Raw genomic sequence first — 16,376 nt, 5'->3', positions numbered from 1 at the left:
AGAAGAGGACAGTGTGGAGAGATACTTAAATTAACAGGCAGAAATAGTAATACACATGTGGAGAGCAACACATAGTAACTGAGTGTGAAGAGGCAGGGAAGGGGGGTGCTCTGGGATACAGGAAAGCAGACTTCACAGACTAGAGGAGAGAAGGGGCAGCAGCGGTCACAGTGGAGCTGGACACACAGTCTAAGAAGGGTATTCCTGGATTCAGGTGATAATTTCAACATGGAAATAACAGACAGTAAAGGAGTCTGGGAGGCACAGATAAAAAGAAGATTATGATATCATGAGCTAAGAAAAAAGAAAGTTTACAGAAGACTGAGTGGTCGGAAGTACCACATACCCTTCAGGGACTGTTAAAGGTAAGAAGAAAAAGGAGTTGTTAGGTGAGGCAACTAGGAGGTCCCAGCAAGACCCCGGGTGTGATGGCTGAAGTCAGATTGGGAACCTAGCTCTGAAAAAGAATGAGGCAACAGAGTGTGGTGCGCAGGCTGCTCACCGCAGTGGCTTCTCTGTGGCAGAGCACAGGGTCTAGGCTCATGGGCTTCAGCAATTGCAGCTCTTGGGCTCCGGAACACAGGCTCAATAGTTGGGGTACACAGACTTAATTGCTCCATGGCACATGCAATCTTCCCAGACCAGGGATCAAATCTGTGTCCCCTGCATTGGCAGGTGGATTCTTATCCACTGTGCCTCCAGAGAAGACCCCTTTTTGTGTGACTATAGATGATACTGTATTTTAAATTTTGGTGTTCATTGTAGATATATGGAAATACAGTAGATTTTAAAAATATGCCTTGTATACTATCAAATCAGATCAGATCAGATCAGTCACTCAGTCGTGTCCGACTCTTTGCAACCCCATGAATTGCAGCACGCCAGGCCTCCCTGTCCATCACCATCTCCCAGAGTTCACCCAGACTCACGTCCATCTAGTCAGTGATGCCATCCAGCCATCTCATCCTCTGTCATCCCCTCCTCCTCCTGCCCCCAATCCCTCCCAGCATCAGAGTCTTTTCCAATGAGTCAACTCTTCACATGAGGTGGCCAAAGTACTGGAGTTTCAGCTTTAGCATCATTCCTTCAAAAGAAACCCCAGGGCTGATCTCCTTCAGAATGGACTGGTTGGATCTCCTTGCAGTCCAAGGGACTCTCAAGAGTCTTCTCCAACACCACAGTTCAAAAGCATCAATTCTTCGGCGCTCAGCCTTCTTCACAGTCAACTCTCACATCCATAAATGACCACAAGAAAAACCATAGCCTTGACTAGACGAACCTTTGTTGGCAAAGTAATGTCTCTGCTTTTGAATATGCTATCTAGGTGGGTCATAACTTTCCTTTCAAGGAGTAAGCGTCTTTTAATTTCATGGCTGCAGTCACCATCTGTAGTGATTTTGGAGCCCAGAAAAATAAAGTCTTGACACTGTTTCCACTGTTTCCCCATCTATTTCCCATGAAGTGGTGGGACCGGATGCCATGATCTTCGTTTTCTGAATGTTGAGCTTTAAGCCAACTTTTTCACTCTCCACTTTCACTTTCATCAAGAGGCTTTTTAGTGCCTCTTCACTTTCTGCCATAAGGGTGGTGTCATCTGCATATCTGAGGTTATTGATATTTCTCCCGGCAATCTTGATTCCAGCTTGTGCTTCTTCCAGTCCAGTGTTTCTCATGATGTACTCTGCATATAAGTTAAATAAACAGAGTGACAATATATGGCCTTGACGAACTCCTTTTCCTATTTGGAACCAGTCTGTTGTTCCATGTCCAGTTCTAATTGTTGCTTCCTGACCTGCATACAAATTTCTCAAGAGGAAGGTCAGGTGGTCTGGTATTCCCATCTCTTTCAGAATTTTCCACAGTTTATTGTGATCCACACAGTCAAAGGCTTTGGCATAGTCAATAAAGCAGAAATAGATGTTTTTCTGGAACTCTCTTGCTTTTTCCATGATCCAGCAGATGTTGGCAATTTGATCTCTGATTCCTCTGCCTTTTCTAAAACCAGCTTGAACATCAGGAAGTTCACGGTTCACATATTGCTGAAGCCTGGCTTGGAGAATTTTGAGCATTACTTTACTAGCGTGTGAGATGAGTGCAATTGTGCGGTAGTTTGAGCATTCTTTGGCACTGCCTTTCTTTGGGACTGGAATGAAAACTGACCTTTTCCAGTCCTGTGGCCACTGCTGAGTTTTCCAAATTTGCTGGCATATTGAGTGCAGCACTTTTACAGCATCATCTTTCAGGATTTGGAACAGCTCAACTGGAATTCCATCACCTCCACTAGCTTTGTTCGTAGTGATGCTTTCTAAGGCCCACTTGACTTCACGTTCCAGGATGTCTGGCTCTAGCTCAGCGATCACACCATCGTGATTATCTGGGTCATGAACATCTTTTTTGTACAGTTCTTCTGTGTATTCTTGCCACCTCTTCTTAATATCTTCTGCTTCTGTTAGGTTCATACCATTTCTGTCCTTTATCGAGCTCATCTTTGCATGAAATGTTCCTTTGGTGTCTCTGATTTTCTTGAAGAGATCCCTAGTTTTTCCCATTCTGTTGTTTTCCTCTATTTCTTTGCACTGATCGCTGAAGAAGGCTTTCTTATCTCTTCTTGCTATTCTTTGGAACTCTGCATTCAGATGTTTATATCTTTCCTTTTCTCCTTTGCTTTTCGCTTCTCTCCTTTTCACAGCTATTTGTAAGGCCTCCCCAGACAGCCATTTTGCTTTTTTGCATTTCTTTTCTATGGGAATGGTCTTGATCCCTGTCTCCTGTACAGTGTCACGAACCTCATTCCATAGTTCATCAGGCACTCTATCTATCAGATCTAGTCCCTTAAATCTATTTCTCACTTCCACTGTATAATCATAAGGGATTTGATTTAGGTCATACCCGAGTGGTCTAGTGGTTTTCCCTACTTTCTTCAATTTAAGCCTGAATTTGGCAATAAGGAGTTCATGATCTGAGCCACAGTCAGCTCCCAGTCTTGTTTTTGTTGACTGTACAGAGCTTCTCCATCTTTGGCTGCAAAGAATATAATCAATCTGATTCGGTGTTGACCATCTGGTGATGTCCATGTGTAAAGTCTTCTCTTGTGTTGTTGGAAGAGGGTGTTTGTTATGACCAGTGCATTTTCTTGGCAAAACTCTATTAGTCTTTGCGCTGCTTCATTCCGTATTCCAAGGCCAAATTTGCCTGTTACTCCAGGTGTTTCTTGACTTCCTACTTTTGCATTCCAGTCCCCTATAATGAAAAGGACATCTTTTTTGGGTGTTAGTTCTAAAAGGTCTTGTAGGTCTTCATAGAACCATTCAACTTCAGTTTCTTCAGCATTACTGGTTGGGCATAGACTTAGATTACTAGACCCAGCGTTTGAGGCCAGGGGCGGTGGCCGGGAGGAGCTACCCAACGTCCCCAAGCCCGAGGCCAAGGGCGGCAGCGAGAAGGAGCAACCCCACGTCCAAGGAGCCATGGCTGCACGGGCGCAGGAGGGCCTAGAGGAGCTATCCCACATTGAAGGTCAGGAAGTGGGGTGGTGAGGAGATACCCCTCGTCCAAGGTAAGGAGCAATGGCTGCACTTGCTGAAGCAGCCGTGAAGAGATACCCCACGCCCAAGGTAAAAAAAACCCAAGTAAGACGGTAGGTGTTGCAAGAGGGCATCAGAAGGCAGACACACTGAAACCATAATCACAGAAAACTAGTCAATCTAATCACACTAGGACCACAGCCTTGTCTAACTCAATGAAACTAAACCATGCCCGTGGGGCAACCCAAGACAGGTGGGTAATGGTGGAGAGATTTGACAGAATGTGGTCCACTGGAGAAGGGAATGGCAAACCACTTCAGTATTCTTGCCTTAAGAACCCCATGAACAGTATGAAAAGGCAAAGTGATAGGATACTGAAAGAGAAACTCCCCAGGTCAGTAGGTGCCCAATATGCTACTGGAGATCAGTGGAGAAATAACTCCAGAAAGAATGAAGGGATGGAGCCAAAGCAAAAACAATACCCAGCTGTGGATGTGACTGGTGATAGAAGCAAGGTCCAATGCTGTAAAGAGCAATACTGCATAGGAACCTGGGATGTCAGGTCCATGAATCAAGGCAAATTGGAAGTGCCATCTCTAAACAAGAGATGGCAAGAGTGAATGTCGACATTCTAGGAATCAGAGAACTGAAATGGACTGGAATGGGTAAATTTAACTCAGATGACCATTATATCTACTACTGCGGGCAGGAATCCCTTAGAAGAAATGGAGTGGCCATCATGGTCAACAAAAGAGTTTGAGATGCAGTACTTGTATACTATGAACTTGCTGAACTAACTTACTAGCTCTAATTTATTTTGTAAATCCCTTGGCCAGAGGACTGGAAAAGGTTAGTTTTCATTCCAATCCCAAAGAAGGGCAATGTCAAAGAATGTTCAAACTACCATCCAAGTGTATTCATTTCACATGCTAGCAAGGTAATGCTAAAAATCCTTCAAGCTAGACTTCAACAGTACATGAACAGAGAACTTCCAGATGTACAAGCTGGATTTAGAAAAAGCAGAGGAACCAGAGCTACCAGAGATCAAATTGCCAACATCTGTTGGATCACAGAAAGCAAGGGAATTACAGACAAACACGTACTTCTGCTTCACTGACTATGCTAAAGCCTCTGACTGTGGAAAACTCCTAAAGAGACAGGAATACCAGACCACCTTACCTGCTTCCTGAGAAACCTGTATGCAGGTCAAGAAACAACAGTTAGAACCAGACATGTAACAACGGACAGGTGAAGGCAGGAGAAGGGGATGAGCAGGAGATAGTTGGATGGCATCAATGAAAAAAGGGACATGAGTTTGAGCAAATTCAGGAGATACTGAAGGACAAGGGAACCTGGCATGCTGCAGTCCAGGGGGTCACAAAGAATCGGACACGACTGAGAGACTGAACAAGAACAAATTCCTGGGATTTCTACAGAGATAATCATATCATCCACAAATATAAACAACTTATTCCTTCCTTTGTGAGCTGTATGCCTTTACGCCATGTACTTACATCTTCTGGAAGGAACAAAACAGAAGAACAACACAACTTTCTGGATTGCCACTTACTCTCGAACCCAATCTGAGGTATATGAGGCAAAAATAAACCAAGGGAACCCCTGCTGCATCATTCCTCAGATCCCAGGGTCTCTAGCTGGTTGGCCTTCTTCTTGCCACCCTTCTGTCTTCTTATAATTGTTTTACATATAATGCTCAGAGTTTTAGTCGTACTCATTAGGAAAAGCAGGTGGGAAGTCAGTCTACTCCATGTTCCCAGATGCAGGAGTCCTTTGGTTATTATTTCCATGTTCAATTAGTTTCTAAGTTGTGTACAGATTCAAGTTTGATTTCCTTTGGATCATAGAATGGACTTCCATATTCTTATTTTGTCATGAAACATTTTTAGCTTTTAGGTAAGATCTCACATGTTATATTATGCAATGCTTATCTATGAATCCTTTAAAAATGGAATTTAAAAAGATTATCTCTTAATATCCTTCGCTTCTGAGAGGCAAATTAATTTACGTGATTAAGAAAAGTGCTGTTCTCTCAAGAGTATGGACAGTTCCTGCCCTGATCAAATTTAAACAATTATTTTCATTATTAACCACAGATACAGAATTTTTGTAATAATGCTGCCAAAACATTAATGAAATATACTTCATTTAAATGTTCAGTCAAATGAACAGTAATTTTTTACTTATAAATAAATACCTACTGTGACTTGTTAAAAATAAGAAAATGAACACAAAGGCTTCAGAGTTAAAACGAGAAATTCAGAATTACTTTCCGGTAGTGGCTGTCTTGTCATTTGACTTCATAGGACAGCTCTTTCATAAAATACAGATAGTTCTGGTTTTAAGGTTCTCAAAATCAACAGAAAATACACTGTTAATAATCAATAAGGACATGTTTCATATGTCTTGAAACCACCACAACACACTAGCCCCTCCAGTTTCAAATCCAACACCTCTAGGAAAGGAATGCATCACTGAAACAGGCAACTTTCTGTCTATTTTAAGTTAAACAAGAGGACAGAATGGATTTCTCTCTGGGTTTGCTGTGTAAAGTAAAACATTTTCATATGTCTTCAAGTTGCAATTAATTGGTAACACAGGTAAAGCATTAGCTGGAGCCTGTAAGAAACATATTAAGGACAATCACAGAGCACCTCACTAAGTGGAGATGAACAGGATATCTTACCCAAGAATTCTTCAGTGAAAATACCAATGCTGCTGAACTACTATGGTCAACTTCCGAGTTCAACAGGTAATTAGACGAGTATTATTCCTAATCAATATGTACTCACTGTTTACTATGTGGAAGGCACAGTGCTAGCTGTGGCCTAGGACCCCTATCCTTAAAGCAAGTGCTTCTCCAATCATTTGCAGAATCCCTTTCTGCAGCTGCTTTTAAAATTCTTATGCAGAAGGCGGAAACTGCAGCATTACTCTGTACAAACTACATATTTTCTTAAGTCTCATTTCTCCTTTTTATGAACTAGAGTGTAGTCATACATTTACCTTAGAGAGGATTAACTGCCTACTCCTGCATGTGTAGTAAATAAATGCCATATCCCACATACACAAAGCACAGAAAAATATGGTGTGTTCAGAAAACTTCCACAGTTCAGGCTGACAACAGAAATAATTGAGATACCACAAATCTTAGTTATTAAATACGGCAGAATTCCCATGTTGTATATAATGTTACATAGCAATAATGCTTCCTCTATTTAAGCGGAAGTGGATGCAAACAGCTACAAATGTTTAGTGTCTTGAAACACTTCCAAATTTCATTACTGTTCTTTTTTTTCCCTCTTCAGCCACATTAAAGAAGATTTTAGGCAAAGTATATACAAAGTATGTATCTGTTAAATCATTCTGACTTCAAGAGAAGGGTCAGAATATAATTTAAGAATCTGATATAACATGAATGTTACAAGGTATTTCAAAGGAAAGAAATTTTCTACTTTCAACAACTATCTGTGTGTAAAAAGCTTATGGGGTATAACCAACAAATGATTAACAAATGATTGCTATTATGTAGAATGATAAACATTTTTAAAAGGCCTTTTATTTACCTCTTCTACATTAGAAGCAGTCTTAGCAGAAGTTTCCATGAAGATAAGTCCGTGTTCTCGTGCAAAAGCTTCACCTTCTTCTTTTTTTACTTCTCTTCTAGATTCTAAATCACTGAACATGGGAAAGAAAGGGCTCAGTTATCAACCATCACAGTACAATTAGACTCAAAGTTATGCTGACCATTTTTCCAATTAATTTTTCCACACATTAATAATCAACTGCATTATCCTTCATATTATGAAAGTCAAAGTGCACACTGCTGAGCTTCAAAGAACTAACAATCCAAGCAGAAAGATTCTAAGTTAGAGTCCTAGAATGCTAAAACCAGAGAAACTCAAAGGGAACATCAAGCCTCAAATCCCACCTTTGAGTACAGCAGGTTCCGAAAGAAGGGAACGTCTTACTCAACATAATGAGAGAGCAAAATTACACTAGACTCCTCATCCTTCAGCCAGACTCAGAGTCTGAATATGATTAAAAATTAGTCACACAATCCTCAGAAACTACAGAAAGTTGACTGATAAAATTCAAAGTACTACTGAAACATTAATTATTTATCCTAGTTGGTTTAATTCCCAATAAAACTGTTAATGAAAGGAGAGAAAAATAGAAGTCTAATTTAGAAATTTTGGACAAAAGTACGGTATTCATTTTTATCATACTGGAATTGTATTATTAGTTAAGGCAGGGGTAAAAAGTAGCTGTCTCTTCTTCAAGTATGTTTTATTGTTAAAAAAAAAATTAAACTCAGTCTGAATAACTGGATGAAGATAATCTATCTAACTGAAATCTGGGGCCCTCCTATGTGCGAAGCCATTTCCAGGATATGGGGACAGACCACTCATCAAATCAGACATAAAACACTTCCCCCCCCACCCACCCCAGCCACCTCATGGAGCTTATATTCTAGCAGGAATAAAAAATAACGGTTGGGGTACACCCTCAACAGTGATACGGCAGTGTGCTACTGAAATTCAGCTCCCTTATCTGACAATCATCCTTAAGACTCTTGTTATCTGAAATTAGCCTTAAATTACACAAAATCTTCAAGCAAATACTTTCCCTTAACTGCCCTTCATCCCATTTTATGTGTATCAGTTCAGTTCAGTTGCTCAGTTGTGTCCTACTCGTGCGATCTCATGAACCGCAGCACGCCAGGCCTCCCTGTCCATCACCAACTCCCAGAGTCCCCCCAAACCCATGTCCATTAAGTCGGTGATGCCATCCAGCCATCTCATCCTCTGTCGTCCCCTTCTCCTCCTGCCCTCAATCTTTCCCAGCATCAGGGTCTTTTCCAATGAGTCAGCTCTTCGCTTCAGGTGGCCAAGGTATTGGAGTTTCAGCTTCAACATCAGTCCTTCCAATGAACATCCAAGACTGATCTCCTTTAGGATGGACTGGTGGGATCAAAAGGGACTCTCAAGAGTCTTTTCCAACACCACAGTTCAAAAGCATCAATTCTTCGGTGATCAGCTTTCTTTATAGTCCAACTCTCACATCCATACATGACCACTGGAAAAACCATAGCCTTGACTAGATGGACCTTTGTTGGCAAAGTAATGTCTCTGCTTTTTAATATGTTGTTGAGGTTGGTCATAACTTTCCTTCCAAGGAGTAAGCGTCTTTTAATTTCATGGCTGCAATCACCATCTGCAGTGATTTTGGAGCCCAGAAAAATAAAGTCAGCCACTGTTTCCCCATCTATTTGCCATGAAGTGATGGGACCGGATGCCATGATCTTACGTTTCTGAATGTTTGTATATGCCATGTTTCATTTAAATAATCCCTTATTTGGGGATATTTCAAGTTACTCACAAGTTTTCCCTACCAGTATCTCTGATGATGTCTACATTTACAAATGTTATATTAGCAGAGGGTTAAGGATGTGTACATATAAGAGGTTGTTGGAACGAAAGAAAGTGGCACTTCAGTGTTCAGTTCTGTTTTAGCACTCATTTCTTCAGTTTTCCAGGCATAAAATCATCTTGTTGTCTTCGACTTTTCATCCCATTAAACCCACTCAAATCACTTTTACTACTTAAGTATCTTTCTTTCCTAAACCATTTTCTTAATTTATGCTTTCTTGTTTAGGGTATTCTAATCCTTTAACTATTAAAAACTTTCATCTTTATACTCTGCTTTCTAATTTCTTGTATAATCAATGTCAAATGCCACAGTTAAGAAAAATCTATGTCATCTGTCATTCTGACTAGGTCACTATCTTTCTCAAATGGTTCCACTGGCTCCCTACAGCTTAATTCACCTAACTCAAAAATGGCTTACTCTCTGTCTCCAGGTTTACCCCAATTCCCCTTATCTGATAATAATCCCATTTATCTCTGTTCATTGCCCATTCACTCTTTAAATGTCATACTTTTTTTTTTTCTTAGTTTCTTCCCTAAAATGTCTTTCCACAGCTAGTGTATCCTAAAGAACTACCCTTCTACAATCATTAGAAACATGTTTGGTATACACTATATTTTGCTCTTGCTTTTCACAACTCACCTACAGGCAGCAACCAAATTTAAGCCACCTAAGTGGCTTCCCTGGTGGCTCAGTGGTAAAAAGCTGGCCTGCCAATGCAGGGTTCGCTCCCTGGATTGGGAAGATCCCCTGGAGAAGGAAATAGCAACCCACTCCAGTGTTCTTGCCTGGCAAATCCCATGGACAGAGGAGCCTGGTGGGCTATAGTCCATGGGGTCCCAAGAGAGTCGGACATGACTTACTAACTAAACAACAAGCTGCCCCAGTCTCGTTTTAGACACAAGGAAAACACTGGTAAGATAAAAGTGTGAAAATTTTCTTTGTTCCTCAAATATTCTCCTCTTATTATTTCACACATCACCACTGAATGGTAGTATGAAAACTTCCATATTACTGAATACAAAGACCAAAGCTTCCCTCCAATAGCCTTAATCTTAAAAGAATTTTGATATTTGAGGGGAATGACAGAATCAATCCCCCATGGATACGGAGGGACAACTGTATGTTCTCTTAACAGCAAACCTCAATTAAAATAACACTAAAAAAATTTAATCTACTCAGTATAATATTTACTTGTTATGTTACTTTTTTAAAAACAGCTTTATAGCAATATAACTAACATTAAAAAAACACACATTTAATAGAAAACTTGATGAGTTTGATATGTGTATACCCTGTGAAGCCACCATTCCCCACTGTAATTCACCTTTTCCTTCCCCTGTGCCCTAGGCAACTAATGATCTGCTTTCTGCTACTAAAGAATAGTCTGCATCTGCTAGGGTTTTATATAAATGGAACAACATAACATGTCTCCTTTTTCATCTTTTTTCTCGGGTAAATACTTAAGAGTGAAATGGCTAAGTGGTATAACAAATGTGTGTTTATTTTCTAAAGAAACTCCTAAATTGTTTTGCAAAATCATTGTATGATTTTATTTTCCCACCAGCAGTAAGAGAGTTTCAATTTCCTCTAAATCCTTGACAATACTTGTTAAGTTGATCATTCTCTATGTAAGTAATGTTTGACAAAATCAGAATCCCTAAAATTTCTATGCTTTCTTCTAGAGTTTTTTTTTTAATACCTTTAGCTCTTACATTGAGGTCTATAATCCATTTCCAGTTAATTTTTGTATATGGTGTGAGGTAAGGATCAAGGTTAATTTTTTGCACATGGCTATACAATTGTTCCAGCACCATTTGAAGAAAAGATTACCTCTTCCCCTACTGAACCATGGCATCTTTATCAAAAAACAAACTATATACATATAGACTGACTTCTGATTTCTCACTGTTTCACTGATCTATGTCTATCTATGCCAATATCAGACTTATTACAGTAGTTTTACAATAAATCTTGAAGTCACTTTACTGAAACCAGCAAATCCTCCAATATTAGCTATTCTATGACCTTCACGTTTTCAAAAAAAATTTTTAAATCAGCTTGTCAATTTCTACCTGCTTAAAAAAGACTGAAGCATTTTGATTGGGATTACAATGAATCTGCAGATCAATTTGGGAAAAGCTGACATCTTAAAAATATTTATTTTCCAATCCATGAACATGGTATATCTCTCCATTTATTTAGATTTATTTTTTGGACTAAAAGATTCTACAGATAAGAAAGCAGTCATCTAATAGAGGAAGTTTACAAAGACTATGGTAACTACAGTTAGAACTGGGAAATCAAACAGCTGTGAAAAAAATATATTTTTTAAATTGTTTAGGGATTACTTATTTTTTGAGACACAGCTGACTTATAACACTGTAAGTTTAAGGGACACAATGTGTTGATTTGAAGCATTTATATAACACAATATGACTACCACTGTAGCATCAGCTAACACTTCCATCACATCATGTATCATTTTATTTTATGCTAAGAATGTTTAAGATCTCCTTTCACAGCACCTGGTACACAGTGCAGTACTGTTAACTATAATCACAGTGCTGTACATGAGGAACCCAGAACTTACTCATCTTCTAACTACAAGTCTGCACTCCTTTGACCAACATCTCCCCAGTCCATTTGTTTACACTACTCTCTCACTATCCCTTTAATATCTAAAGGATCTGTGGTGATGATACTCTTTTATTCCCAATATTAATAATGTATGTCTTCTTTTCTCAGTCTTCTCAAGAGCTAGCTTTTAGTTTTACTGGTTTTCTTTTTATTAACCTCCTTATTTATTTTTGTTTACCTTAGGCTTAAATTGCTCTTATCTTTCTAGTTTTAATCTTAAGGTAAAGTTCAGGTTTCTGATTTGAAACTCTTCCCTAATAAAAGTGTTTTGTGTTGTAATCTCCCTCTAAGCACTGCTTTAACTGCACCCCTCAAGTTTTCAAGGATTGTAGATATAGTAAAGAGAAACTAACTTATGAAAAACAGATACTAATGCAAGTAATTCTTGTCCATGGACATGCAAGCTGAGCCCTGGTGGAATACAGCTATCAGTCTGTGAATTTTGTTCAGTTTTGTGTCCATCTGTAAATTCATTTCAGCATTCCTTATTTGATTATCAACGTGTGGTATTTTGAGTTTTCTTTTGAAACAACTGTATTATCTTACTGGTTCCCTCATTAATGGATGAAATAAATAAAAGCTTTGTTGTGTTCATTACCATATAACAGTCATGCTTTTACTTTTCTTAAAATATTATCTTTTAATACTATTTTATAAACCTGAAGAATGAATGAATTCTGTATCTGCCAATTTAAAAATACTAGTTTTAATTGTTACCACTGTAATTTTCTACTAAATTAGTGAAAACTTTCCTATACTCTTAAACTTTATAGAAACTATGGTCAAGAAACTTTTCTGATGTATTATACTATCATTTAAAACAGAAACCCAAGGACATTCACTGCAATTACAATATCTAGAAATATAAAGTAAAATAAGATTGTAAAAACAATATTAAGATGACACTAATATGTAAGTCCTAGAGGTAAGCTTAAAAGTACTAAATATGGTATCTATTAAACAATATTATTAATAAAAGTGCTTCGGCCTTCAAGTAGAAATACACCTGATTAATCCATGTATTGCATTAATTCATATAATACATATTAAATAACTGAAAAAGGGAAAAATGTTTTTCTGGGTTCTGCATAGATTCTTATTTCCACTGCCAAGTATTTTGGATAATAATGAACCTAGCCACCAAACAAATCAGTGGGTTTTATTTTAAATTACTTACCAGATCTGGTGGCTCAGACGGTAAAGCATGTGCCTACAATTCAGGAGACCCAGGTTCAATCCCTGGGTCTGGAAGATCTCCTGGAGAAGGAAATGGCAACCCACTCCAGTATTCTTGACTGAAAATCCATGGACAGAGAAGCGTAAAAGGCTACAGTCCATGGTGTTGCAAAGAGTCGGGCACAACTGAGTGAATTCACTTTCACTTTCAATCAGATAAAATGCCATAAAAATATTCTTTAAAATACAGCTTCCAACAAAGACTATTTCAAATAATAATAAATTCCAATAAAGCTTATGATCTGTATTTTAAAAACCAAAAGAAACCTCTTAATATTCTAAAAATTTCATAATTTAAGAAATCAATAACTTACATTTTGGACAATGTACAAGACAGGCACTTTAACAGTTACCACATAAACAGCTATCCAGTCTTCACAATTATGCAATAAAGATTTAAAGATATAGTCTTTTTACCTTTTATTTCCAATAAGCATAATGACCATGTTGGAATTGGAATGCTGGCGGGCATCTTCTAACCAGGTTGTCAAGTGGTTGAATGTGTCTCTCCTAAACATAAGTGATAATCCGATGACTATTTTCAAAGTATTTTCCCTAGTGCTGTACAATGAACAGTATACATTCCATTAAAGATTATTTTTAGCCATATGCAATGAAACAAGAAACAGATTTTAAGTACAATATCTGGAGTCATAGCTCAATGACTATAGTTCAGTTTAAGAATTAAATGTAACCTCACTTCAGGAAATTCCAATGTATAAATATCATTACCAACCAAACTGATCAACTTGGGATGCTTATTTATATAAGAGAGAAACTCAGTTACAGATTTCTGTAGGAAATTTAAATTTAATTCAAGATACACAGGTTTTAAAGGCAAGCAGTCAGGACATAAAGGCAAAGTTATACTTTTACTACTGATACTTAGAAAAATTCTCTGCATTGACCACTGAGCCAAACAATCTGCAAGTTCTCACCTTGTAATATCATACACTAGCAAAGCCCCTGCTGCTCCTCTGTAATATGACCGTGTGATGGAACGGAAGGACTCTTGCCCTGCCTGTGAGGAAAGAAGAAAAGGTTGAGAGTTCCCTTTAATAAGCAGTCCTCTCTACGTTTTCTTATTATTCATATGTGGAATATATGGACAGGGAGAGAATGAGTACATTAAGGAAAAGAAGAAATCCTAACTTCACCAGTCTTAGGAAAAAGTCACATTAATACCACTACTGCTCAAGTCAACCAGACGCACATGCAATCCACAACCCCCCACCCCCCAAAACAAGACCTCGAAACCTTTTTTGGCAATCCCTGACAACCCAATTTACTGAATGGCTTCACAATACATGAATCATTATTAGAACACAGAATGGACTCCTAGCAACTAAGCTCTGAAGACAAATTTGAAAGGAAGCAAATAACCCAGAGCCTCACATTTGAATTCAATAACCCACTCCCTGGGGCAGCTGTTGACACTAGAATAAATAAAGTCCATTGTAAATAAATGATGAATGACATCTTTACGCCCACCATCTGCTGGTGTAAAGGTTGTTGGAAGGCCAAGGATGCAGATTTTATCAGTTATATCATAAACTGCAGTGAGCTTTCAACAATGATCAGATGGAATTCTTTGAGCAATCATTTTATTATGAAAAACAGAAAATGGCTCTGAATTTATGAAATTCTTTTCTCTACACTTAATCAATTTTCTCTGTATTTGATATATAATGCTTGTCAAAAGGCAAGAGGACATGAAAGTCATCTTAACACCCACTTGTGAAAACAGACCTCAGAGATACAGTTAATCTCTCTCCGCTAGTAGTGGCACTAGTGTTCTGCTCTTTAAGAGGCTGGTGTGGGATATGCCTTTTGCCTCTGGGTTTAAAACTGAGGCAGTTCTTATCGAAAATAATTTTTCATTTTTAATCATTTCAACCTTTGAGAAAAAAATGGCATGTAAATTAAGTACACAACAAAGCCTGTTTACATAATTTTTAAATTAAAAATCTACTAACTCCTTGCATTCTGAGTTCTGATCTTCCAGCGTAAATATTCAGTCCTTCCCACCCTCAGAATGCACACAGACAGCTCAGGTTCTGCCCTGTTCTAGTAGTAATACTCAAGTGCTGTTACTGTGGTTCTTCCTATCCTCCCAGGGCCTAGCACTGGGTCTGGCATACACCAGACATGCAGAGAAAGCTGAATTCTAATGTCTCAGGCAAATGCACCAAACGATTATCACTCTATCCTGCTGTCACATCCATACTGATGTCCACCTAAATGAGTGGACATCAGTAGGTCTTGACATACTAAGATGCAGTAAAAAAGAACTCCTCCCAGTGGAAACTAAAGAATGAGACCTTCTTTTGGTAACTTGAAAGTAATTCTGGCACTATGTCTTGCGATAAATTAGATACTGAGAAAGCCATCACATCAAAGGGCTGTAAAAAGAGCCAGCTCATTTCACAGAGTTTGAGGTTAAAACACTAGATACTAGCTGGAAGTATGAAACTACTTAAAATTATTTTTACATAATTTATTGGGACACAGCTTTCAAAAAAAATTCTCTCAAATCCAAGTTCAAAAGGCAAACCTTATGGGAATTTCCTCTTTAACTGCTTAGCATGGGAAAACTAAGGACTAGATTTTTAACAGATTTACTTCACTGTGAATGATATATACCAAGGAAGGATTATGTGGTAAACAATACAAAAAAGGTAAGTATTTTATGTGTTCAAGACAAAAATCACGTTTAGAGCTCTTCTATCTCCCAAGTCTATACAAAGAGCAAACGTGAAAGTTCTTTAAACTGATCTTGGTGGGATCTTTTGTGGGATGAATTAAAATGAATATAGTTGACCCCTGAACAACATGGTTTTGAACTGTGTGGGTCCACTTATATGTGGAATAGTCTGAGGTTGGTTAAATCCACAGACATGGAAGAACCAGGGATAGGAAGAACCATGGAGAAGGGCCAACTATATATCCAGATTTTTGACCGTGGAGGGTTGTCAACCCTAACCCCACACTGTTCAAGGGTTAACTGTGCATTGCTACAGACCATACAGAAGAACTATTCTGAGATCTAAAACTTCAGGGTTTATAGTTCAAATAAGAAATAGTAAAACGGAAACAAACTTAGGAAAAGCACATATCTGTATATCATTCCCATTCCTCCTGAATTGTTTTACAAAGAACAAACATGTTGCAATATGGAAATAATGTATATTATGCATCACTTTATACTAAATCCACTGAATCTGGATCTTGCCATAATTACAAAATCAAACAAAAATTCAAGCAAAAAAACGACAACATTCCAAGTGATTGTTATGAGCACAGCTATGCATCTTAAAATCTATGATTACTTTGTAATAAGCAAAGATCAGTATTCAGAAGTTTTTTGAGACCTGACTTGTAGGAACAACATTCTATACTCTGGCCTACTAAACAACTAATTGCAGAAAGCTAGCCCAATAGTTAATTATCTTGATCATACTGAAGCAAAATAATCTAGTCTTTAAAAAACACTTTAATATAAACCTGTTCGAACTATGATCAACTGAT

The 16,376-nt window shown here is 38.2% G+C and overlaps 1 protein-coding gene across 3 annotated transcripts in view; it reads right to left on the bottom strand.

Annotated features, from left to right (window-relative positions):
• RAB2A (RAB2A, member RAS oncogene family) overlaps positions 1-16,376 on the bottom strand; it is a 72,117-nt gene that overhangs the window by 13,804 nt on the left and 41,937 nt on the right. For 2 of the 3 annotated variants that reach the window (XM_061438810.1, XM_061438811.1), the window contains 3 exons: positions 13,787-13,869; positions 13,266-13,409; positions 7,109-7,220 (listed from right to left, as the gene is read on the bottom strand). In XM_061438810.1, the coding sequence (XP_061294794.1) occupies positions 7,109-7,220; positions 13,266-13,409; positions 13,787-13,869 (339 nt within the window). The remainder of the gene's footprint in view (positions 1-7,108; positions 7,221-13,265; positions 13,410-13,786; positions 13,870-16,376) is intronic. The other variant, XM_061438812.1, reaches the window with a different exon arrangement.

Source organism: Bos javanicus, chromosome 14 (genome assembly GCF_032452875.1).
Source record: "Bos javanicus breed banteng chromosome 14, ARS-OSU_banteng_1.0, whole genome shotgun sequence".
Taxonomy (NCBI): domain Eukaryota; kingdom Metazoa; phylum Chordata; class Mammalia; order Artiodactyla; family Bovidae; genus Bos; species Bos javanicus.
The sequence above is the reverse complement of the archived record's forward strand: the minus strand, read 5'-3'. Positions and strand labels throughout refer to the sequence as shown.